General features: G+C 38.9%; 2 protein-coding genes across 2 annotated transcripts; one reads left to right on the forward strand and one right to left on the reverse strand.

Annotated features, from left to right (window-relative positions):
- Nucleotides 1-102: 102 nt before the first annotated feature.
- LOC107748447 (PTB domain-containing engulfment adapter protein 1-like) lies at nucleotides 103-14,298 on the reverse strand. Its single transcript, XM_016563219.1, has 7 exons — nucleotides 14,288-14,298; nucleotides 2,614-2,684; nucleotides 2,394-2,465; nucleotides 2,203-2,298; nucleotides 1,971-2,108; nucleotides 605-709; nucleotides 103-189 (listed from the first exon to the last, which is right to left on the reverse strand). Exons 2-7 carry the CDS (start codon nucleotides 2,656-2,658, stop codon nucleotides 103-105), a joined length of 543 nt encoding a protein of 180 aa, XP_016418705.1. The 5' UTR covers nucleotides 2,659-2,684; nucleotides 14,288-14,298.
- Nucleotides 14,299-19,986: 5,688 nt separating this feature from the next.
- LOC107748453 (twist-related protein 2-like) lies at nucleotides 19,987-25,125 on the forward strand. The gene is made up of 3 exons (XM_016563226.1): nucleotides 19,987-20,341; nucleotides 20,894-21,640; nucleotides 24,634-25,125. The coding sequence occupies exons 1-2, from the start codon at nucleotides 20,209-20,211 to the stop codon at nucleotides 21,376-21,378; spliced, it is 618 nt and encodes a 205-aa protein (XP_016418712.1). The 5' UTR covers nucleotides 19,987-20,208; the 3' UTR covers nucleotides 21,379-21,640; nucleotides 24,634-25,125.
- Nucleotides 25,126-26,599: the final 1,474 nt, after the last annotated feature.

Below are 26,599 nucleotides of genomic sequence, written 5' to 3' on the forward strand. Positions count from 1 at the left end.
TGCGTGTGTGTGTGTGCGTGTGTGTGTGTGTGAGTGTGTGTGTGTGGTTAAACATGCTTGTGTAACGTTATGTGTTCTGTGGTGTAACTGTAGGCTCATAGGTCATAGCCTGCCTGACACATAACTCACCTCTCCACTGACTTGCAGTCTCCTCTTCAGCTCGGCGTTCTCTCGCTCCAGTACCTTATTCTGAACAGCAGAGGGAGATATTAGACGGTTCGAGCATTCACACACTTTTCAATCAAAACAAGTGCGATGAGTTTACAGCAACACATAACCTAATGTTGCTGAGAGATTCTCTTTTTAAAAGAGGCGATAACAAACTTTCCGTTTGTATGATTGGAGAAAGCAATAATGGTCAACGTGGCTCAGTGGTCAACAACTCTATGATAGCCCTGAGGCCAATAAATCACTTTTAGCATTTTATTATGACTGTGTGAGTCACTGTTTGCAAGTACAAGTTAATATGCCATGCCCTAAAATGTATCATGCCTCACAAATGTCACATTACAGTACATTAAAGAGATGCTTTGATTGCATGCCACTTCATCTTGTCGTGCCGTGTTAAGACACGGTAAATGTGTTCTGTATGCTGACGGGTCACCTTGTGTCTCAGAGCCTCCACCACCAGGTCACGATCACCTTGGAGATTTCCATCCTGCTTATAAGCCTGAAAGGTGTCACCAATGATGGAAACCAGCAGATGGGACTGACAGATAGAAAACAACGCAGATCAACTCCAAAAAGAATTTAAGGTAAGATTTAGCATTGCATCAATGTCAGTTAATGATAGATTTTCTAACTTTAATAATTTATTAGTATAAATTAATAAAAGCAATTAAATTAAGGAAACAGTTCTTATTAAAATTTACTATTTAAAGGGGTCATATGATGCGATTTCAATTTTTCCTTTCTCTTTGGAGTGTTACAAGCTCTTGGTGCATAAAGAAGATCTGTAAAGTTGCAAAGACGAAGTTTATAAAACAAATACAGTGTGTACCCACTGTAAAGCTGATATTAAAACAAAGATTAAATGGATGTGAATTTTCTTGTGAAATATTATTATAATTAAAAGAACAATTTTCTACTTGAATATGTTCAAATGAAATTTATTTCTGTGATCAAAGTTGAATTTTCAGCATCATTACTCCAGTTTTCAGTGTCACATGGTCTTCAGAAATCACTCTAATATGCTGATTTGCTGCTCAGTTGTTTGCTTATTATTATCAATGCTCAAAACAGTTGTGCTGCTTCATATTTTTTGTGGAAACTTTGAACAACGTTCAAAAGAACAGCACTTATTTGAAATAGAAGTTCTGTCATTTAATGCATCCTTGCTAAATGATTAATTTAGTATACATTTCTTTCAAAGAAACAAGTTTACTGACCCAAGTCTTTTGAAGAGTAGTGTAGGAACACGAATGGAAGAATATAGTGGCTTGTAATAGGAATGTAAGTCTGGCCTGCTTTCTTATAGCTCAAATAGTAAAGCAACACCAGGGTCACGGGTTCGATTCCCAGGGAAAGCAAGAGCTAATTAAATATAAAATGTGCACCTTGAATGCAACGTAACTTGCTTTGGATTTTGCATGGTTGGAGTTAAAAACAGGACTTTGTGATTCTATTATTGTTTTGAAATGTTCTATAATACAAGTTGAATGCACTATATCAAGATGCCACCTCTAGAGCTATTTAGAGTCGAGGAATTGACTCTTTGGGAGTCACTATAAGTAATGTGATTGCATCATCTTTGTATAGCTAAAGAGTTTGCTGCCACTGACTTTAAAACAGCGCTTCCCATAGACTCCCAGGCAGAGGAGGCAGCAGAACAACAAGAAGGCTATGAAAACTATAGGGACTTCACAATTTTGAATGTTAAAGTAAAATAGCGAACTAAGTAAAAGGTAAATATTGAACTTAAAAGCATCATGCATTTCTAATGTAACGCATTTAGGATTTCCAGAACTCACAAACTTCTTGCTCTGGAAGATGTAGCAGTGGTACATGTCCGCCGCGGGGTGTTTGGCCACAAAGCCGAGTATTTTGGGCTGAGTCGGATGTACTGCGCAGAATGAAACAGAGGACAAAGTGCAGGAGTACAGCATGAACTGAGAAAACGAGAGGGAGAGAATAAATGAGTTGTTCGCTGTCGTACACACATGTATCACTGTCTGGGTTTGAGTACATAGTCCTCAGTCACACCTTTGTTTTATGCTCTAGAATGTCAATAGCGCTTCTGGTCAGAAACATATGTACTTTAGTTTTCTTCATTTTCTCATCCATCTCTATGTTTGAATCCTATAATGGAAGGAAAGTGGTAAGACAAAGAATCAAGTTATATGATATCTCTATCTCTAATGACTACAGTACAGTGGCATTTATGGTTTTATTACCTGTATGGCTTGTACTGCATCTGTCAGAATCTGCATCCCACCTGGATGGACCACCTGGATTCGACCCAAAAACTATACACACAATCCACAAACCCCATTCGTGATTCACAGCAGTTTTTGCAACATGATAACATTAATCACATTAAGAGCATTATTAGTGGTACATAAATGAAACAACATTATTGACTTTTAGAAACAATATTCTTTAATTGATACTCACTTTAACTGAGAAGTATATTTCGCTATCGTCATCTATGTCACTCATTTTCACCACTTTATCGTCTCTAGCGTCTGTTTAAAAATGACAAAATACACAGTGTAGTAAACAAGGCAAGATGACATATTTCAAATATTTTATTAACGCAATGACACACTGTGGCCTGAAAGTATTTGGACTCGTCTGGCACACTTTAAAATGTCTTAACATTGAATAACAAAATAACAAACCAAGTTGGATTTGCAAAGAAATGCAACACAAACTTTTCTCAGAACTAACTTCCCTTTTATCAGTATATAACACAAACCAGAAAGCACAAACACCACTACATATCCAAAATAACTTTAAACACACACATAATAAACTGAATATGCACTTACGTTTGGATGAGAACTTTGTATCGCTGAGGTGATGTTCTCTTCCGCAGTCTTACAGGGTTAAAGTTGTATGATGTTAATGGTTAACTGTAAAACGTCTTTTCTTTATGGCACATCAAGCCTGATAACCAGTCAGCTATTACCATCTGTTGTTTTACCATTGTGATGCTATATCTGTTTATGAACATGTTATATAGCCTGACGGACAAGTTAAATAAGCACTTTATTGTGTTTCAATTTAATATTGATATTATTGTTTCAATGTAATATATGCAATGTATGCTATAACCAGTTTAAATTGGATCAAGTTATATAATATCTATACAGTACAGTGACATTTATGGTTTTATTACCCGTAGGGCTGAGGATGAGGATGACTGAACTGAAATACATTTTGTATAGAAGATCAAGAACAAGTTGGCTGTAATCAGTAGATGGTGCTGTTGTAAATAAAATAATGCCATAATGTATTGACATTTAATAAAAAAAAAATCGTACAGAATTAATTTACAAGTTATAGCCATTCAAGTTATGTAGGCTTGCCAGACTTGCAAGACAGTTTAAATAATCCTAAACATCTAACAAAGGTGCAATCATCCAGCAATGAATCTAAATAATTCAAGAACCATAAGTAATCAGCTCATTCAAAAAGCAGCATGTATTTTACACACAGTAATGTCTACATACCCTCTGCATATGTTGAGATTTATTATCAAAGTTCATTAGAAAAAACACAAAGAGACTGTGGGATGGGAGTGAAATAGTGTCAATGCAGACTGATTTGAGTCAAAACTATTTAAGTGATGTGATAAGGAAGTGTGAACAAGTATTTCTTGTTTTACAGACAAGCTGATGTACATTCAATTTTATTTCTGTTCAGCCATTGTACACATAACAAAACTTTGCTGCAGGCGTTTTTGCATATTTAGTAAAGCTTAAAGGGATAGTTCACCCAAAAATGAAAATTCTATCATCATTTAACAGCACATATGCCCCTGAACAATGTTGTTCGGTAGCATGTGTGTTTATGTACTTATCATCTACATGCATAGTGTGCATTCTTTTACTGTCACTTTTACTGGCATTCCCATTCATTCAAGTGAAACTACAGGCAAAACTCATATGAAATACCTGAAAATCAGGTATTATCAATTTGCACATAATATACCTGTACATACAACTGTCGATTTGTATATTTTTTATTCCTTATTTTACTTGTTCTATTTTTTATTTTTTATTTATTTTTTATTATCTGTGTTTTTTTGTTCTGTCACTGTCATCCTGTTACACTGTGGAAGCTTCTGTCACGAAAACAAATTCCTCGTATGTGTAAACATACCTGGCAATAAAGCTCATTCTGATTCTGATTCTGATTCTGAAAAGCACTGATAATGTTCACGCTCTGTTTCTTTAAGAGCGTCTGAATTTGATTGTTTCCCAGATACAGAAAGAGCTACACTGTCTATGGTGTTGCTTCATGCACAATCTACTTTCTTCAAAGACTCATCTTTAGGGCCAAAGAAACTAGACTTCTAAGTGACATTTAAACAAAACCCATTCAGTTTGTCCTATTTTTAGGTGTATGCCAATACTTATAGGTGTTGCACAAACATTTCACTCACAGTTTAAAAGAAGTCAACTTGTAACTGTGGTTGCTTTTCTCTGGTATATATGACTGTTACAGAAGCATCATGCTCATTCAAACTGAGGTGACACTAATGTGCCCTCTCGAATTTTCAAGCCATTTCCCATTGTATTGCTAACTACATTTCTTGATTATTGTACAAATTGTTGGTATTTGTGCACGACTTTCCTAGACTGTGCCAAGCCGTTTCTTTCTATGTGCAGATGTTTATGTCATAACTGCATAAAGGACAAAAAAAAAAAGGACAAAGATAATGAAAAGTGTTACATAAAGTGAAAATGAAAGCATGTTCGTATCAATCAAGCTCCACTCAAAAGAGTTATCCATGACTCCTCTGAAGTAGAGTGGATCCCGAATGCAGGATACACTGTGTCCTTGAACACGGCACTAAATGTATGAAGATGCTGCCTTCGCCCTCCTTGACCTGAGCTGTGGAATCCAAAAGTTCCTCCTTCGTAATCCAGGGTCACTTCGACCTTCTTTGGCGGCATGACCAGCCCTTCACCTACGGCCACATTAGCCAAGTCATAGCACGCCGCCAGCTTCTTGCTTTTCCACTGCAACCTCCAAGAGCTGGTGTTATGCCCCAGCCTGCTGTGGTCACCTTTGCGCGGGATGCTTTTATAGCACAGACCCACAGACCACATACATCCAGGGCCAACCTCCACTGCCCACATGTGAACTCCTGTGGAGAAACCCTGGGTGCACATGACCTGAGTGGCTGTAGAGAAGCGTTCGCTCTGATCTCCAGCGGCACTGCTCTTAAATCCGGCACACTGCTTGACTGTTTTCAGATCACTGGACAGCAGAAGGCTAGGATGGGCCGTGGCTGCATTGAAGGTCAGGTCTAGAGGGTTCATCATGCCATGGAGGTACTCCAACAGAAGACTCATCTCGGCACGGAAGGTGTCTGTACGTAGGATCGAGCGCAGCTGCTTGGCATTGGAAGACTCTTGGGAAGGTAGAGCAGGAATGGTGACGTTAGCAGCCTGGCGGATCCTTGCTTCGACGTTGAGGTAGTTCTGGATGAAGAGAAACTCTGAGGATTGAGAGAGAACCTCGCCGGTGCACTTTTGGGCTTCCTGCAGCTGGTGTAGACAACCCTCCAAGTCGCATAGATTGGCCTGCCAACTTTTGTCCCGAGCATGAAGCTCGTCGTTCATCACGGTGCTCATACGACTCTTAAAACATCACATATAAACAGCGTTAATGTGCTTTACCACAACATAACTGTATGTCGTCAGCACTGGTGTAGATCTGTTGCTCTTGACATAAGTGATGGTGACATTTCTTTGGCATGACTACTAAGACCTACCCAGGCTCATTGGAAATATGTGCCTCAATCTACATTTCTGTAAAACTCAAAAAACCTATACGTACAAATCGCTGCCGTTTCCAGTTGAAATTGTCAAACTCTGACAACTTTTATTCCTTTCCACGCAAAGTATGTTTTACAGGGCCAGAGTTTCGATTAAGAAAGCATAATTTCGCACAATTCATCGCGAAATATGGTGTTATGACTTCAAAACATGTTTACATGCTGTGACATTTGAAAAATGATACTTTTGAACGTTAGCGATACTTTTGAACTTCATATGTGTGGGTTTTCTAATGTAGTAGGTTTGCTTGGTAGCTCATGCGATACAGTGTTGCATTAGCGAGGTGAAGCACTCCGGTATGAATTCCGTGAAACTATGGTTTAACAAAACAGCTCAAACATGTGTATAAGGAAGTTAATATAGCACGGTTGCGAATACGTTTTTATATGACTTCTGCATTCGTTAACAATATTGGTCAAGTTTAGGGTCGGGTTTGGTGTAGGGGGTATGTCATTTTCCAACACGGTAGAGCATTAACTGTTGGCGACACTCACCAGACATTTGAAGTCTGAACCACGCAATACGTACCTGAAGCAATGCAGGTACCAACGTAATAAAAACATGTAACGGTCACATATTGAAAGCGCGTTTTAGCTCCACTCACTGGACATTTCACTTTGAAGCTGCCGCGAACCATGCAGTGAGGTATCGGTGTTAATGAAATGTCACCTTTAAAAGCCCGTTTCCATCGGGAACTTTCCCCAGGAACTATAGGGACTTTGGGCCGGTTTCTACCGCAGGAACCTGGATCTAAATAAAGTACCGGGTAAAAATTTGGCCCTCAAAAAGTCCCTGCTCGCGAGGTAGTACTTTTTCAAAGGTCAGGAACTTTCGGGGGCGGGACTTGGGCGCTGAACATGGTTGAGTTCACGCAGCATTGTATTTCAACCACCATTTATTCGCATATTTAAAAAAAACAAATATTAATGTTATTGTGTCATGAAAAGTAGTTTTAAAAGTATTTCAGGCGAGAATGTAGTTGTTTAAAACTCAAATCTGCTGTTTATTTATAAACACAGCGTCTATTTGAAAATGTTCGACGTTGAGGTAGTTCTGGATGAAGAGAAACTCTGAGGATTGAGAGAGAACCTCGCCGGTGCACTTTTGGGCTTCCTGCAGCTGGTGTAGACAACCCTCCAAGTCGCATAGATTGGCCTGCCAGCTTTTGTCCCGCGAATGAAGCTCGTCGTCCATCACAGAGCTCATACGACTCTTAAAACATCACATATAAACAGCGTTAATGTGCTTTACCGCAACATGACTGTATGTCGTCAGCACTGGTGTAGATCTGTTGCTCTCTACATAAGTGATGGTGACATTTCTTTGGCATCACTACTAAAACCTACCCAGGCTCATTGGAAATACGTACCTCTGTCTACATTTCTGAAAACTCAAAAAATGTACGAATTTCTGCAGTTTCCAGTTGAAATTAACACTAGAGGCAGTAAAATTCTGACAACTTTTATTCCTTTACACACAAAGTATGATTTACAGGGCCAGAGAAAGCCTAATTTGGCACAATTCATTGCACAATATTGTATGACCTCAAAACAGTTTTATATGCTGCGAGATTTGGAAAGTGATACTTTTGAACGATACAGCTCCGTATGAATGGGTTTTCTAACGCAGTAGTATTGCTCGGTCGCTCGCGTGATATGGCGTTGCACTTGTGAGGTGAAGCGCTCCGGTACAAATCCCGTGAAACTACCGTTTGAGAAAACAGCTCAAACACACATCGAAGTAAGTTAAAACAGCATGGTTGCATCAGCGAAAACGTTTTTATCTTACTTTTGCATTTATTAACACTGTCGGGTAGGTTTAGGGTTGGGTTTGGTTTAGTGTAGCCTGTATGTTACTTTTCAACACAATAGAGCATTAACTTTTGGCGACACTCACCGGACATTTGAATTCTGAACCGCCACAATACGTACCTGAAGCAATGCAGCAATACATGCCTTCACGTGTCACTCTGAAACTGCCGTGAAACGTGCAATAAGGTGTTGCAGAAATGTCACCTCAAGCATGCATTTCCAATGAGCATGGGTTGACTAAAACCAAAAGAGACTGCTTCCACATCATGTATATATTGTCTGAACACATCAATCTGTACTAGTAGCATAATTTTACATCATTCTTACCTTGTATGTACTTATAAGTGAAGTCATGTTGTCCAGCAGTATGTTTGCTCTGGCCACCAGTTTATCTTCGGCCTTGTCCGTAGGACCTTCGCTGGTGCTTTTCAGCAGAGCTTCTGTCATCTGTAGCTTGTCAGACATAGACTTCCCCAGTTCCTCAAGAACTCTCTTCATTTCCTCCTTCGCCACCTCGAACGTCTGCACCTCGTGGTGTTGGTGAGTGCCCTCCATCAAGCAGTCGGAGCAGAGGAACAGTCGCTCCTGCGCGCACAGGTACTCCGTGACCTTCAAGTGCACCGGGCACCTCTTCCCATCCCGTTCTGCGGGTAGCTCCACTAAGACGTGCAGCGAGCGGTGCCGTTCCTCATGCTTTTTGAGGTGGCTGGGGCACAACGACATTTCACAGCGTGTGCAGAATTTCACCGCAGCCTTTGGGTCGTCCAGGCACTGGTCACATGGCGCCGTAGGGCCTCCTCTCAGTCCGCCGCCTGTCGTGGCCACCAGGAACCCGTCCACGATACTGCTGAGCTTGAAGTTCTTGGGAAGCGCCTCCGGGCTGCCGTACTCTTCCCTGCATTCCGGGCAGCGTCTCAGGGACTTGGGATCTTCTGCGCTGGCAGCATTTTGAATACAACCCAGGCAGTAATTGTGTCCGCAAGGAAGGGCCACAGGATCACGGAACAGCTGCAAACAGATCGCACAGCTCAACTCCAAAGCTAGACGCTCCTCAGGTTTGCTTTGAGACATGTCTACAGGTACTGAGTGAAAGCGCTTCTGTGTGTCGGCTTTGAGAAGCGGTTACTGGTATAGCCTGTTCTGAGCCTGTGCTGCAACATTCCAGGCACAGACGACATTGCCGAGAAATGCAAATGGTTCTGCCGGCACGGTGAGAATGATTTATAGTAACTGACATGATGTTTATGGACAAAACAACAATCTCTAATGGAAAATTGGATAAATTAAACACTACGGGAATCTGTGCATGCTGATTAGACTTTTTGAAAACACATCATGTTCTGTGGTCACAACTGAAAGGTGGACATTCAGATGGTCATTTAAAGAAAAAGGAATCCAGAGGAAATCAATAGTAATGAAAGCAACTTTTCACAAAGAACATGTGCTATGCTTCTCCATGTTTATAGTAAACACTAATTCCTCCGTGTGGGGGCTCTTTTTGTGCCACATCTGAAAACCTTGAGAGTGTTTCATCCTGTTGCGCTAACCAGAAAACTTCAGCACTTTTGTCAAGGAAAGGATATGACTGTCTGAAAATGACGTGGTCAAACACAGTCACGCTATGATCCCTTTGAGAGGGGATCGAAATCAAATGCTTTTGATTGTGTTGAAATTTTTAGAAAGAGCTTTGGTGAAGAAATTAGATTCAGAGGAACGTAATATTCTCTTTCAAAGCTCAACAATCCTAAATGAAAGAATCTTGTATCTATCGGATTGTCAGATTGTTTGCTCAGAACTTATTACGTACAGGAAATTTATACCACATTCGGTCCTGTCAGAACAAAGCATAGAAACAACTAAAGTTTGCAAGTGTCGACTGTAAGTGCATGACATGTCTAGAGAAATCCTCGAGACACTTTTATCAGACTCTGAAAAGTGCTCAAGGGTCTCTTAAAGATGAGTCAGACAGCTGAAGCTCCCTCAGCAGAAGCATCCCATCTGTAGGATATATCAAATCCACCAGAAGTCTTCTTTGTAAGCTTCTGTCGTTTGATTTGTGGGAGACGTCCAGGTGTTGTGATCAAAGAGAAAAACCGTCTCACTGTTGTAATCTTGTCAGATGCAAAAGAATGTGAAGTTGCTGCAGGGAATCTTTAACCAAAGCCCTTTTAGTTTGAGTTTGAGTTTATTTCATTTATTTGTACAGGGACAACAAACAACAAAAGTGTTGTACTAGAGTTAGCTATAAAGATAATTTTATCTTATACCCCGAGGGGGACGGCCGGACTTTAATTTTGCGTGTATAATAGTCTAACTCATAGTGTAAAATAGTCTAACTGATTGCTTTTAGATGGAAAAGCTGCCCATAACTTCTGGTCTAGGACCTGTTTTCTTCATAATAATAGCATAACAAAATAGATCTGGCAAACAATCCAGTGTATCTGCCCTTCTGTTTTGGAAAGCGTCATCTCTGAGAAACGGGCTGATCTTTCCTTCTTTTATGAAGCCCCTCCCTCAGAAATAGATGGGCTCTGATTGGTTAGCTAGCCCAGTGTGTTGTGAGGCTAAACCGCCTCTAGTGCGCGTCTAATCGTCCGGCCCCTCACCTCGACGGCATGTGCTCCGGTAGTATTGTAAACAACGGCGTCGTTAATATCGCTTATCAGTTTGAGCCCGGTTGAGAAGCAGAGGATATTATTGAAGAGGATCCTGCAGAACCTGTGCAAGCACGGCTTTTAGTGGTAGGCCTATGTTTTTTGTTTGTTGTCGTCTCATACTTTTAGATGCGCTGTTATTTGTAAATGCTACTGCTTATGTTAACTTTTAATATACGGTTTTCATTGAACTTTCAGCTTCGTAACTTTGCAGATATTGTTTATGCTCAAACAGCACCATTACACACTAACTAACGTTAAAAAAGTGAAATCGCAATGAACCACCCCTTTAACTTCAGGAAAAAAATGTTTAATTGTGTGGTCACATTCATTGGTTAAAACGGAATTTTGTGAGATCGTGATGAATGAGTGACAGTTTTTAATAAATTTAAAAGGAGCGCTCTTTCGATGCTGTATACGATAATATATTCAGAATTTAAATAAAACGTGTGTTTTTCATGCTTGACAAGCGGCCACGTATGACACAGAGATAGCTAACTACTACACTATATAGATAATATCCTAATTTCTGAAGTGATGTGATTCTGTAACCGAGCCCAGTCCAAACGCAGGATTTAGGTAAGGAAACGGTTATTAATTATTTGTATTGGCTGACATGCCAAATCATGCACCTGCTTGCTTCTCTGTTTCATTTAAGTGTTTTTGTGAATGTATATGCTTTAATAACAAATCATTGTAACATTTTACAATAAGGTTCCATTAGTTAATGTTAGTTAATGTATTAAAGTGTATTAAAGTGTTAGTTAATTATTGTAAAGTGTTACCCAAATAATGTATTTTGAGCGTTCACTTGAAACGCCCAAGTTTCATCATCAACTCACATTCATGTCAATCAAAACTTAAATGACTTTTATTGCTGTGGAATACAAGTTATCAAAATGACAGGTAGTTTTGTTAATGGATTTTGGATTTTTTAAGAATGTGCATTTGTTTTGACTTGATATTCATTCATTTTACCAAGGTACTTATTTATTTATTTAAAAAAAAACACACTTTCGTATTAAGAATCAGCAGCTTGAAATTGGTGTATATTCTTAGTACATTTTCTTCACAGAATTAGGAGTTAAGGAACAGCTGGGAGTGAAGGCACCAGGCAGAACACCGCTCTCAGTGTCATGCATTTCTGCCATCTCGTGGTCTAATATATATCTGATGCATTACAACACACACCGAGTGATCATATGAAAGAATAACCATTTCTGTAAGGATATCTCTTTAATCTGCTGCTTTCTGTATGATTAGAACTGTTGTAGTAGATGACATGAAGGCTAAAAATAATTCTGTATGTGAAAATGCCTTGCACTCATTTTTAGTTTAACAATAATAATTCTAATCTTTTAAAAAATAGATATTATCAACAAAACAAAAAGTAAAGTAGTGTTCAGAATACCTCAGTATGGTTTGTGCCTCTGCTGTAATGACAGCTGCATCTACGTTGACATGAACAAAACTTGACGATCATGATTTGATAATGATCCAACAAACATCTGCTCGTCTGTACTAAGAAATCCACATAGGATTTCTAAACATTTCTTCATGTTTGGTTTATTTTCAGGTTTTAAGTCAAACAAAAATGCAGTTTTTCATTGTGGACTTCCTTCTATGTGTCCGAATGTTACCACAAAGCAAAAAAAATGGAAAACCTACATTATAAGTATTTTGTGGACCAAATGAGGAAAACTAGAGACTAAATATGGCATTTGCCAAATGTTTAGGGATAGGGCTTTTGGCACTGAGTTATTCAAATACCATAATACCATTGACTCAATTTCAAGTCAATGGGAGGTCTTTATTATGATTTAAAAAGCAAATGTGCATGAGTTTTGTGTGTATAACCCACAATTATGATAAGGATGGAATTGTAATTTCCATTTAGACCCAGCTGAAACAGGGTTTCAGTATTCAAAGAGGCCTTTCCTTTCCTCAGTGCTTGTTAAAGCATCCGTGGGTTCTGCAGGTAATAGGGGACCCTAACCCAGCAATAACAGCCACTTTGAAGTGGAAACGCTATTAAATCAATTTCTGGCTCCCCTCCTCCCACAGGAACAAACATGAGCCCGGTGGACCAGGGCCTTTCCCCACAACTTACCACACAGTTCTGCCTCTTAAATTTAATTAGGCTGTAATAAAAAATTTGAAACAAAGGTGCACTAGACAGAATACATCCCGGGAAACAATGCTGCGTTCATTCTTTGTAGTTTAGCCGGTTTGATGGTGTCTTGTATGTCAGACTTGGTCATTAGAGGTTTGTAAAGTGGACTTAAAGGGATAGTTCACCCAAAAATCAAGATTCTGTCATCTTTGACTCACACTCATGTTGATGCAAATCCAAAATGACTTACTTAATAGCAAAAGAAGATATTTTGATTGATGTTGGTAATCAAACAGTTTTGGTTACTATTGACTTGGACAAAATCACCAAGACATTTCTCAAATGATCTGCTTTTATGTTCCACAGAAGAATGAAAGCAATATAGGTTTGGAGCAACACGAGGGCGAGTACATGATTTGAGGCATGTATTTATTTATTTATATATATTTTCTCAAACTGATGTCTGTTGCATCGCATCTCACTGTTTTTTTTACAACCAGCAGCATGAGTGGAACATTTTTAAGAAATAGTGGGATTCCTCATGAAGTTTTCAGGGTCAGTTGACATACACAAACATTAAAATGAGCTAAATTAATCATGTGTTAAATATAATTAATCACTGTAAATTAACATTCAATTGACAGCCCTATTTTGGGGACATCAGATTTGTTCGGTAGGTATTAAAAATTAGTGCTAGTTCCATTGCATACATTAAGAAAAAATGTGATTTGCAAACTGCAGCTTTAAAAATATACAATATTATGTCGTATTAAATCCAGGAGAACAATTTTTTTAATGTGAACGAATCCTCTGCTTATCTATGGTAAAAACAAGTTTTCCTTATGCTAGCTGATAAATCTGTTTATGTTCACAGTCATGCTTATTGCTGCAAGGTTCAAGTGATGCATTAGTGATGTGAATTAAGAGCAGTAAAGATGAGAGCGGGCATATGGTGTGATGGGGTTATTGGAAGAATCCTCCGGCCTGGCGCTTATTTTTTGTTCAATAGCATTTACATAAGACATGAATGAAAAGAACCCATCTTGAATTGGGCAGAAACCAGATGCCCATGCTGACATTAAAAGGTCCTTTGGAGACGCAGCTTCAAAACGAATTTAAGGAAATTCCGCGTGTGCGGAACAAAAGCCCAAAGCTATTTATGCAATAACCATCAGAATTTACAGTTGTGTTTAGATCTTTAAAGCTTTGTCTGTGCTGTGAGACTTTGCTTTATTTTGATGTTTGGTCAGCTAATGAAGATCAAGTTAATGATGCCTTTGGCATTTCGACTAATATTTAAGCTGTTTTTAGAATATATGAGGTCAGAATCAGGGTTTGTGTTCGGATATTTCAGTTCATAAATGTTCATAAATTTCATGCATGTTCACAAATTATGCAAACTTGTTTTTGAATTTAGAAACAACTAAATGCTTTTACACTAAGGATTATTCATGCATAATGTTCTTAGGTGTTTTTGTTTTGGAGTTTGACAAAAAAAACCCCAAAAGGTTCTGTTAAGATTCTTCAAACTTTCCACAGACAAAATAACAGCAAACAGCTTTGGAATGACACGAGGGTGAGTAAATAATGATGGGATTTTCATTTTTGGACTTTTGCCTTAAAATAAACCTTTCTTTTTTGTCTTGCCTTAGAGGTCAGATGTAGATTTCTCATGACCTGGAACTGGATCAGTCTCACCTTTTCGATGATCCCACCATGACCTCTTGCAGAAACACCTCCATGTTAAGCGGCTGCCCACAGGAAGTGAGTCCTTTGGGGAGGAAATGGCTCCCAGATGTTGTGGAGGTGACCCAGAGCTCTGGAGAGGGAGGTGAGCGAAGGTCAGTCTTGAGGGAGGACAAGAAAAACGGACAGCAGTGTGTCACAACCCACCTTCATTGCGCAAGAAAAACGTCATTTCGATTGAAAACATAAAGGTCCAATTCATCTGCTCATACTCCGCTTACGGAAACAGAAATCAGATGCATTTTTATGCATTTCTGATGGTGCTGGTCCACACTAGTCATTTTTTACAAAGGCTCTTTAACAGGACACAACGATATGATGTTTCGGTAGCACTTTAGGGACCAATTCTCACATGAACTAGTTGCTTATTAGCATGCATAGAACTAGCATATTAGCTGTTTATTAGTACTTATGAAGCATATATTCTGACCATATTTTAGATCCGTGAATCCACCCAATACCTAAACGTAATAACTACCTTACTAACTATTAATAAGCAGCAAAAGGGAAAAGCTGTAGTTAATAGTGAGAATTAGTCCCCAAACTAAAGCGTGACCGATGTTTCTTTTCAGTCAAATCTCTGGAAACATATTTGGATATCTTGGACACCTACCAAGTTATCTTCAAAAACATGTCTAGTTTTGATTCGCGACTCGCAGCTAGGAGATCACTGCTCGAAAATGAAAAAAAGATGATGAAGCCAACGGCTCTACAATGATATCTTTGAAGCCGTTGCAAGTGTTTGGCACCTTCATCTGATCCCATTATGTTCTAATACCAGCGTTAATTTATAGAGGCTTAACAAGGACGTTTGTTATGTCTGCATTGTCATTGTAGTAGCAACAAACTCACAAACACAGATTGCAGTGGTCTTTCATCTATGACACGGCTTTTTCCACACGCTAGCAACAGTGAGGTCATCGCAGCCGTATCAAGCAAGCCTCGCAGATGTCCACCTTCAGATATGGAAAGACTCATCCCAGTTCGTGTATCGAATCGTTCGTGTACCAGATCGTCTGACGGTCGTTTCAAAGCCCAGAATGTTTTACCGTGTTGACAGACATGTTGTTTAGCAAGGCCCGAACGTCTTCGTCCCCCGGTTCGGCGGTGAGGTGGCAACACGAGGGGATCGAGATGAGGAAAGAGAAGAGCGAGGGGTCTCGAGTGTTAGTGAAACATTATGTCACGGCCTTGACGAGGAAATGAAATGCGCAGCATCAATCAGGCGGTGGGCTAAGATTAAAGCCAGCCCCACACTCTCCCATATGGTTCTGTTTGACCAGTGCTTTGCTTTTTTTCTCGTCTCTGTCGTTTTTTCTTCTTTTCTGAGAGCGGGCCTTTTGTTTTTTTCCTCCCCGTCAGAAATTCCTCCACGTTACTGAGGCAACAACGTGGTAGCACGCAAGGTGAGAGGTCTAAGAAAACCAAACCTGCCACAGATTCTCTGTTTCACAATCGTCTCTCCAACATTTCCTGCTTTTTCCTGCGCTCTCTTTCATGTTTCTCTTTCCTCCTGGGCCTGTGTGTAGTATCATATATTCTCTTGTAGTATATTCACTGGTTGATGTCTTATATGTGTGTGCTTCAGGGTTGGCATGCATTTGCGCATGTGAAAGACTGCACAGAGAAATGCATGAAGGCTTTACAAGTCTCACAAGTTTAGTTTAAAATATCCAAAAATATTTTTTGTTGGTTTCATATGGTTTTTAAAAACTTTTATGTCATTTTCAAGAGCAAAATGTGGTGTAACCAAGTAAAAATTCATGCTTTCCTTACACCTTGAATACATGTGCACACATCTTAATTATTACCTATTATTATTATTTATAAATATATACCTTTTTTTTTCAAGGTAATTTTTTAAAACAAATATCATTAATTTTTAATAGATATTCTGCATCTTGATTAAACCACAAAAAAACAATTGCCTGATTTTTTAAAATAATAATAAAATATCATGCCACATCTACTTAAGAATAAATTTTTGAATTAATTAATTTAAACAAAATATGAATTGATTTTTGTAATTAAGTAAGAATTAAATTTTCTACTCTAGAATGCCATTCTTTTAATGATTCTTCTGTATAATATTTGGACAGTTGTATCACCCTGACATTTTTAACTTTATGCCTCCCCAAAAAAGTACCAAAATTATTTTTTATACAGGAATTGAATTTTAATGTGGTTTGGAACAAATGAATAGACATACATACATACATAAATACAAATTTTAAAACACACTCCTTTTGGAGACATGATAAGTTTATATTGTGTCAGTGTATAACATTACAAATATTTTGGCCCATACAATACAATACAATACAATACAATGCAATGCAATGCAATGCAATGCAATGCAATACAATACAAAGTTTATTTATATAGCACATTTAAAAACAACCAAAGATGACCAAAGTGCTGCACAGAGTATAAGAAATAACACAGCAATAACACAGAAACAGGAAACAGTAATCACCAGCTGTAACATTGGGTAAGGTTTTAGATATTGTGCACGTATTGTGCCGCGTACACATGCTACCATTCCTCAGTCTGCCCTGGTCTTCATATTCAGGACAGAGATTTGCTCAGACTCAAGAGTCTTGTGGATCCCAGTACCACGTCCACCAGGGGATCCTGTGTCACTATCGCTGACCGAATTCTAATCCACGCCTGTCCAAAACTCTCGCAGCGCATCATTGTTTATATCAGCCGTCGTATAGTTTCTCCATAACTCTGGTACCCCTAAGCTGTTTATTTCCTGTCAGAGCGTTTCGGTGACGTTGTGGTGTATAAATGTCTTGATCAGACGCAGGTGCGCGGTGTGGGAAGGACACGTGATCGGATTTGCTCCGGAGGCTGATTTTGACAGGGACCACCATGGTGCAAATCTAAACAAGCTAAAATGCCAGTGAAAGTGCTTCCAACTCTTTGTGACAAAATGGAGCAGTGTGGAATGGGTCACTGTACATGCACATTCAATGGTATTTAAAAAATCATCTATAAATGTGAACATCTTGTCACAAATAAAGGATATTAGAGTCATGGCCTGTCAGTTAGAGCACATGCTTTAATACATTAAGACATGGTGCCCATATTAACAACGTCAATAATCGATTTGTCCCATTGCTTATTCCTTTTCCCCCATTATATCTTGTCCTCTACTATTGTAATATAAAATTAACTGGCAAAAAAGCAAAATAATAAATGTAAAAATAAGCAATTATTACATTCACCCAAAGCTGAAAAAAAAAAAAAATAATAATAATTTATGTATAATCGCTGCACAGGAGGCTATCAGTCAAAATAAGTTGAAAAATATTGGCATATCGGATGTCGGCAAAAATCCAATATCGTGCATCCCTGCTTTTTTCACTCAAAAACTGAGGCGTATAAGCTCAGATCAATGAGACCTACAATCAACTAGTTCCAAAAAGAAATACAAAACATGTGCTAATAGAAAGAAAACAAGCTGACAAATAGATTGCATCCAAGATTTGGAAAAAACAGATAGCATGATTATAAAAGCAATTTTTAAAAGCCCGCTCATTTTTGACCAGGAAATCCAAATTAGGTAAAGAAGTTTCAGCACAGCACATGGGATGAATATTTGTGACTGAAAATTGTGTCCACCATGGCATCTGAAATATACACGTCGAAGGTATTGTATGCTGCATAGTATCTCTCTCTCTCTCTTTTTTTTTTTTGTAACTGTGAATAGCCCTCCGACGTATCTCATTTTATCTGGCACTGATTTCAGCTCATGGGGCCTCTGCTAATGAGCTGATAATGTTGAATCAGGTGTGTTAGATATGGGAGCTGGAAAACTGCAGGACCAGGACTGAGAAACACTGATCTAATACACTCACGGCTCAGCCAAAGCCTGGCCTCTGATTACTCCTGAAAATGTATGATGTTCTTATGTTCTGCTCTTTATTACCAAAAAAATAAAAATACCAAGACAATACAAATAGGATACAATTACATGACTAGGTCACTTAGTCATCAGTCAGAAATGTCTTGGTCTTCCACTGAACATTCTGTCCCTCTCTCTTTTGAAATCATTGCTGCACCCCACGGCTGCATAATAGATCTGTCAGTTTTCTTAATCTGCTAGAAGACACTGAGACATAAGAGAGACTGAAAAATGATGCCCATTGTTTGTATTTTTAACTGTTGATTAGAGCGCCAATTCTTCTCAGAAATGAATTCATTGTGTTTTGGAATTTCATTCTTGCATATGCTTTGTTTCTGAAACCAATTTTAAGTTCAGCAGGACACTAGTTATGAGATTTTAAAATGAAATTAGCAATCAGAATGATAGGATACAATCAAAGCAGGTTTGGTTTCATTTAAATTGACACATTGTACTTAGTCATAAAGGTCAAAATAAAGCTAAAAAATATTGATGTAATGATTTAATTCAAGGCCAGATTCACTTTGAGGTCTCGGACAGTCCTGACTCCAGACCCTGTTTTTCCTCAGACTCAAACGAAACACTAGCTAATAGTGTGCTGATATGATGCTACATCACATATAAACACTGACAGCATTTCTTTTTGTCATGGTTTGACGACTTTTTAAAATGTTTAAGTGAAACAAAATGTTGTACATTCAATATTATTAAGTGTTTATGTTCATGGATATTTGAAGCTACATGTGCATGTGAGATGGCAACTTTTCACGCAAACCTACACAAATTCTCACACACACACACACACACACACATGTCTGGTTTGCTATCGTTGTGGGGACTCTCCATAGGCGTAATGGTTTTTCTACTGTACAGACCGTATATTCTGTTGCCCTACACCAACCCTACCCCTAAACCTACCCCTTACAGGAAACTTTCTGCATTTTTAGATTTTCAAAAAACTTAATTCTGTGTGATTTATTAGCTTGTTTGCCCGTGGGGACCTCAATTTAGGTCCCCACCGTGACACGAGTCCCCATGAGTCTGTGTGTTTTCAGGTTTAAGTCCCCACCAGAATAGAAAAACAGGTACACACACACACACACACACACAGATCAATTTGACACAATCAACAATATATAAAAACTCACTCACAGTCCCACTTTTAAATGCACATAAATGCAAGTACAGGACAGAGAAATGTCCTTGTTAACATAGACACACATGACATACATAGACACTCAGTGATGTTCAGTTTGTGGTGTTCGAAATAAAGTTCAGTTTACCCTTGAAAACCTCGCCATGCCATAAAGCCAACAGAGAGAGCATGAAACAGCATGCAAAACAGCAAGCCTGCTTCTCAGCTGCTTCCTATTGTCTGTCTTGGTCTGTGCTGGGGGGAAAAAAGAGGAGGTGTGGGGTTTTGGAGTGGTGGAGGGGGTGTGTATGGACCGAAGGCTTGTTTTGGGAGAAATCTGGAACCAATATGCTTCAGACAATCTCAAGAAAACTCTACAGCAGAGTCTTTGCCGCTACCTTGGATTGCGCCCCCTCCCTCTGGCTCTATCCTCCAATCGCGACGTACATCGCCTTCCTGTTTCCTTTGAGCCGGCTCCACCCCTCAACCTATCCACCTCTTAACCAATCGCTGATCAAAGTAGGTAGGGCTTTGGAAGACTTAGCCACTGGCCTTTATAAAAGACCTGACAACCAGATAGTGATTTTGAGGTTTCAAGAACTGACCCACGGCTACATGACGTACTGAGGAGACTGAGGAGATTTTTTACGAACCCAGATGAACGGCCGTGTAATCCGGCACCTTCTTGAGTTCGGAAAAAGCACCTTTTTGCTTTGATTTGTTTTGCTTTCCATTAAAATCATTCTCAGTCCAAGGCAAAGAACCGTGCCACAAACAAAGCAAAATAGGATAAAAGCACGGGTCTGACAAGGACGACTGACCGTCATGCGAGAGGAACAGTCTTGTGGCGACTTTCCCGAGGGTGGGGTCCTACCCAGTGAAGAGGAGCAAGAACGTCGCCCTAACAAGTGCCCCGTCGTTGTTGCACCACCGACGGCTGTTCGAAAGCGGCTGACAGGTCCCAAGAAAGAGCCTGGTGGACCCCTAACACAGGACAACAAAACGTCACTGAAGGGCCCCTCAACGCTCGCTCCCTCTACAATGTGCTGGATATTAATGACTTTATTTTCCGTATAACAATTCTTTGCACCAGTAATCTGTTCTAAATGTTGTACTCATTTCAAATGGACTAAATGCTAACAATTTCAGATTTGTCCAAATAGGAATAGGTTTTCAGCAATAGGAATTCATAACTTCAAACATCTGTCAATTGGATTAAATGAAAAAAAACAACAACAACAATAATAATATTGATTTCAACCCCAGGTTAATAGTATGAAAATTAAGGGTAACACTTTATTTTGATAGTCCACTTTAGACATTCAACTACTTATAAATAACTTTGCAACTACATGTCAACTAGCAGTCATTAGAGTATTAGTAGACTGCCCACTTAATATCTAACATTTTATTTTGATGGTCGCTCAACAGACGTTCTACTGACTATAAGTAACTTTGCAAGTACGGCACGTTGTTGCACCACCGACGGCTGTTCGAAAGCGGCTGACAGGTCCCAAGAAAGAGCCTGGTGGACCCCTAACACAGGACAACAAAACGTCACTGAAGGGCCCCTCAACGCTCGCTCCCTCTTGCCCCAAGCGGCCCAAGAGGAGTTCTCCTCCTTCCTCATCAACCTCGTCGACCTCCCTAGTGCCCATCGTGAGCTCGGTGTCACCTGTGCCCGGGCAACCGTTCGAGGACCTCCACACGCAACGGGGGATTGCTAACGTCCGGGAACGGCAGCGCACGCAGTCCCTAAACGACGCTTTCGCCTCGCTGCGGAAGATCATCCCCACGTTGCCTTCAGACAAACTGAGCAAGATTCAGATCCTCAAACTGGCTTCGAGATACATCGACTTTCTCTACCAGGTTCTCCAGAGCGATGAGATGGATGCCAAGCTGGCCAGCTGTAACTACCTGGCCCACGAAAGACTGAGCTACGCCTTCTCCGTATGGAGGATGGAGGGCGCTTGGTCCATGTCCGCCACTCACTAGACGTTCACCCGGTCCTGATCCTACCTGCCGACCCTACAGCCCTACGAAACTCCAACCAGCCTCTGAACTGTGAACCTACATTGTGCCTGAAAGAAAGTGACTCTGACTATTAAATATATCGCTGTCTGTCTACTAGCTACAGCTTCAGCTTCACCAGCAACCGCCATTTGACTCCTGCTGCCATGACCTGACCCTGCCTAAAGCTGACCTCTGACCTTCCAACACCGACCTTTTCACTTTTTCTCAGAGCAAACCTCTACAGGTATGTCAGACCTCGAGTCAGCAGAATGAAGTGTTATAAATGAAATGAGCACATGGATTTGCTTTAGCCTGAGTTGTTGATCTGCAAGCTCATGCTTCTCTACCACAAATGAGAAAATGACTTGCTCATTGATTATGGACTTGGACTTGTTGGTTTATTACATACATCATAACGATCAGTTTAGAGTGCACATATATATTTATACTGTACTGTATGCTGTATTAAATGGTGATGATCGGGGGAGCTCTGCGCCCAGTTACAACAAATATCCCAAATTTTAATAATATACTAACTTTAATTGTAATAAATGATAATTGTGAGGATATTGTCACTAAAGGTTTTCTTCAGGGTTTGTTGTAACTGCCTCCTGGCAAGTACTGTGACTTGGGTAGCGCTGGAACAGAATCTGTTTTTGTGGCTAGACCTTTAACCAGCTGGAGTAGCTCTCGCCCGCTGAACTGATGCTATTGGTCTAATGAACAGTTAACCTGTTTCAGAATCAAATTTACATGGCAAATTCAATAGAATGACACAAAAAGGCAGATATTTAAATGAAAAGTTTGTTCAATGCTGGATAATAGTTTTCCAAGGATTGTGCTAGTTTTTATCTTGACTGTATAATAGACTTATAGACTCATAATAGACTGGTCAAAGATCCGCAGGCATTGGAAGCAAATTGTTTGTATGTATATATATATATGAGTATTAGTAGACTGCCCACTTAATATCTAACATTTTATTTTGATGGTCGCTCAACAGACGTTCTACTGACTATAAGTAACTTTGCAAGTACGGCAACTCATTCTACTAACCCTAACCTAACAGTCTACAAATGCTCTAATGAGAGTTAGTTGATATGCAGTTGCAAAGTTTCTTAAAGTTAGTAGAATGTCTATAAAGTGGACTAAATAAAGGGTAACCAAATTGGGTGCATAAAAAACATGCTGTCTCAAGAATCTGTGAGATATTAGCCATTTTGAGAATACAGCATGAATTCGAAACTCCTCTTTAATTCCAAGATTCTGGAATTCCCACTTACACATGTCTTTGCATGTCTTTTATTCTTATTCTCATAGACAAATTTATTCATGTCATATGATCCATGTTTATTGTAAAAACTTACTTGTCAGGTTTACCTAAACATTACTTTCAGCTTGTGATATTCCGCTATTGAGGTTATCATATACACAGGCTTACTGGTGTAGCCTCTTCTTTTGATTTCATATGTATTGCCTTAACCACAAGTACATTAAATACTGCAAGTATAAAAAAAAAAAAAACACCACAAGACATTTTTATAAAGTTATTGTCTGCATAATTTTGCACTGGCCAAGCATATATTTCTAGATTTATAACTACATTTATAACTAAACTAATTATATGTTAGTACATAAGTAATAACTATGTAATTAATATGTATTTAATATAAATGAGTACTTATTCCATAGATTCCACATAATTTTTTAACTAAGCTCTCAGACTGAGAACCAGAGGCCATGTGTTGCTATTAAAGATAACAGGGAACAAAGAAAAATCATTAAAGGGAAAGAAAAGTGAGTGAACAGGAAGCAGGGAAAGGTGGAGAGGACTCTCCTTTAGCCCACGGGTGTAAATCGCCCTCCCTCTGCCCTTCACGGGATCTCGTATCCAGTGTCGTGCAATCAGAGGCGACCGGCCCTAGACATGCAGGAACCTAATGATTGGAAACAGTTGTGGAGTGTTAGGTGTGTGTGTATGAGAGATGCACGGCATGCAACACACACAAATACACACTAATTCAGTGTGATGATATATATATATCAGTTTGATGTTAGCATATATGAAGAGGAAGATTTTAGTGAACGCGTGACTTACCGATGCTATCGAGTAGGGAAATATTTAGCTGGCATTGTGTAGTTTTCAGATGGTGAAATTCCCCTGTAAACCCAACTGAAACAAAGATGTTCTGCAACAATGTGCCAGCAGTTCATTGCACCCAGGTCCAGACTAAATCTGTACACATTTTTCACATCTCTGCACCGAGTTTGGGAGAAAATGTGCAGAATCTCACTGTTAGAAACTCTAGCTGTCATTGTAATCAAATAAACTTAAATACTTAACAAAAGAACAGGCAAGGGATGTGGCATTCTGCATTTAAATGCAACAATATAAGCAATAAATTGTACACGCTTAAAAAAAAAAAACTTCGAAAATGAACCTATTATAAAGCTTTTAGCCACAACCAAAATCACAAAAAACATCTTCAAAGATCCTTGAACTTTGAACCGTTTTTATGAACCAGTCCTGGCAATTATCATAAGCTTAATCAATTAAAATTGCATCTTCATGTATTGTTTTTTTAGTCACCCAGTCTTGATTGGCTGATTTGTGGGGGGAAAAAAGTGTGCTGTTAATGGAAACAGAGTAACTACGGCTCTTTGTCAGGATTTATTTTGGGTTGTGGTTTCCTTGGACTAGTCATATCCACCACATACTGTATTGCTTTAGCAATGTCCTTCGTTTATACAAGATGAGTCAACGAGTTTGCCGGTGCTCATGGGAATGATTCCCTTCGCTTTAGGCTGTGATGACATGCAGATTCCAGCAAACTGATTGGACTATTTAAATGAAGCTGTTTATTAAGCAATCCAGATGCTAACATGAAATACTTCCTCTCCTCAATGTTTTCTCCAATGTTTGCCTTTAATCCAAACCTTCACTAGTCCATTTTCAAATGGTATTATGGTGTGACAAAGGAATTTTTTAAAAGTGTAAAATAATCCATGCATTTTTAAAATTATTTTTAGGTCACAAAAGCTGCATGCATAACAATTATAAAAATATAAGACATGCAAAATGTTATTTAAATCATTGTAAATGGAGTATACTGTATATTGTACTGCAGGACGTTGAACAACCCATATACATGCAAATTACAATATACTTGTATAAATGTATTACCTAGTCATTTCGATCATTTCTGACATGTTCTTCCCTTCTGTCTTTCTCAACAGTATCCCACTATCCCAGAGGACATCATGCTTCAACCACAAGCCATCAATCTTTCCCTTCTCCTAATGGAGCAATACAACAAAATGCAAAAAAATGACCCTCCCCCATCTAAAGGAATGGACACCAGCGGTGTCTAACATGACTCTGAATCAAACTCTGGAAGTCACTCTGACTGTGCGGCAGAGTGCTGATTTGAGATTAGCGTTCATTGACTTTGACTTTGTATGGACACACAGAGGCAGACATTGACTGTCATAAGGACTCTACATGTATAGCTAACCTTAGCCTGATGGAAAAACGCTACGTAGACTCACTATATTCCCTGATATACAGATCTGATCATTTCAGAGTCGATGTGCTTGTCATTTATGCTGTATATTAGCCACCATTATTGCTTCTGTGACAGTGTAACAATCGTGTCATGGTATATACCACATCCGTCTAAATGCATAAAGGTTGTTACACCTTTTAAAAAAATAAAGCTGTAAGATTAATTCTGCAATATGACGACTTGGTGAATAGCAAATGCATTACGTTAGAGTAATCTAAAAAGTTTGAAGCGATAGATCAAGGTGTTCTTGTTCTGTTCGTACTAGTACGAGAGGATCCAGACAGACAGCACTAATTAATTAATTAGAATAAAATGTCGGCTAAACTTGGTCTGCACATAAACTTAGCATTATCCTTTTTAGTTTGAGGCTTCAATAAATATATGTCTGCTTGGCAAGAAATAAGACAGACCGCCTCACCACAAAAGTGCCACATTCTGTTGTTTAGAACTTGTAATTAGGTAAGGCAATTACAAGATGTATGTTTGAAGCAAAGTGCAAAACACACGGCCACAGTGGCCCAAACTAAAACTAAAGCAGAAGCCTAAACTTGTTACATTAGAAGAAACCAGTGACCAGTACGGACGATCTAGTGGCTTCAGGCCAGTCATTAATCAAGTATTTCAGATTTCTTTGGTTGTGTGCATGTGCAATACATAATTGTAATGGTTCATTCTTAGATGCTTCAATAGATGCATGACACACCTGAAACTGATAACATTTATCATGGCACCATAATGTAAAAAAAAGGCATCTTTAAACGGTATAAGATGTTTTTAAAGTAAGCTTTTTTTATTTTAGTGGCAATTTCCAACAGTTTTATATGGAAGCCCGTTTCCGCCACTGAATAAAAAATTTAAAAAACGTTATTGCGACTTTTTATCTCACAATTCGGACTTTTTTTCACATAATTGTGAGATATAAAGTCACAGTTGCGAGATATAAAGAGATATTTTATAAAAAATATAAAGAGACACAATTGTTAGATATAGTCACAATTGCGAGTTATAAAGAGATATTTTATAAAAATATAAAGAGACACAATTGTGAGATAAAAACGCGCAATTCTGACTTTATAACACGCAATTGTGAGTTCATATCTCGCAATTCTGAAAATTCAGAATTGCGTGATACAAACTCACAATTGTGTTATAATAGGGTGACCATACGTGCCATTTTCCCAGGACGCGTCCTGGCCAGGATTTCTATATTGCCTAAAATATCTAGGTTTTGGCTTTGTTTGCGTGTGCAGACCGATCGGTGTATGACATCAAAGTACCATACAGACGGTTATGCTTTTGTGACTATATATCTCGCAATTGTGTCTCTTTACATTTTTATAAAATATCTCTTTATAACTCGCAATTTTGACTTTATATCTCGCAATTGTCTCTCTTTATATTTTTATAAAATATCTCTTTATAACTCGCAATTGTGACTATATATCTCGCAATTGTGTCCCTTTATATATTTATAAAATATCTCTTTATAACTCGCAATTGTGAATATATATCTCGCAATTGTGTCTTTATATTTTTATAAAATATCTCTATAACTCGCAATTGTGACTATATATCTCGCAATTGTGTCTATCTTTTTATAACTCGCAATTGTGACTATATATCTCGCAATTGTGTCT

Source organism: Sinocyclocheilus rhinocerous, unplaced genomic scaffold (assembly GCF_001515625.1).
Source record: "Sinocyclocheilus rhinocerous isolate Xijiao unplaced genomic scaffold, SAMN03320098_v1.1 scaffold2515, whole genome shotgun sequence".
Classification (NCBI taxonomy): domain Eukaryota; kingdom Metazoa; phylum Chordata; class Actinopteri; order Cypriniformes; family Cyprinidae; genus Sinocyclocheilus; species Sinocyclocheilus rhinocerous.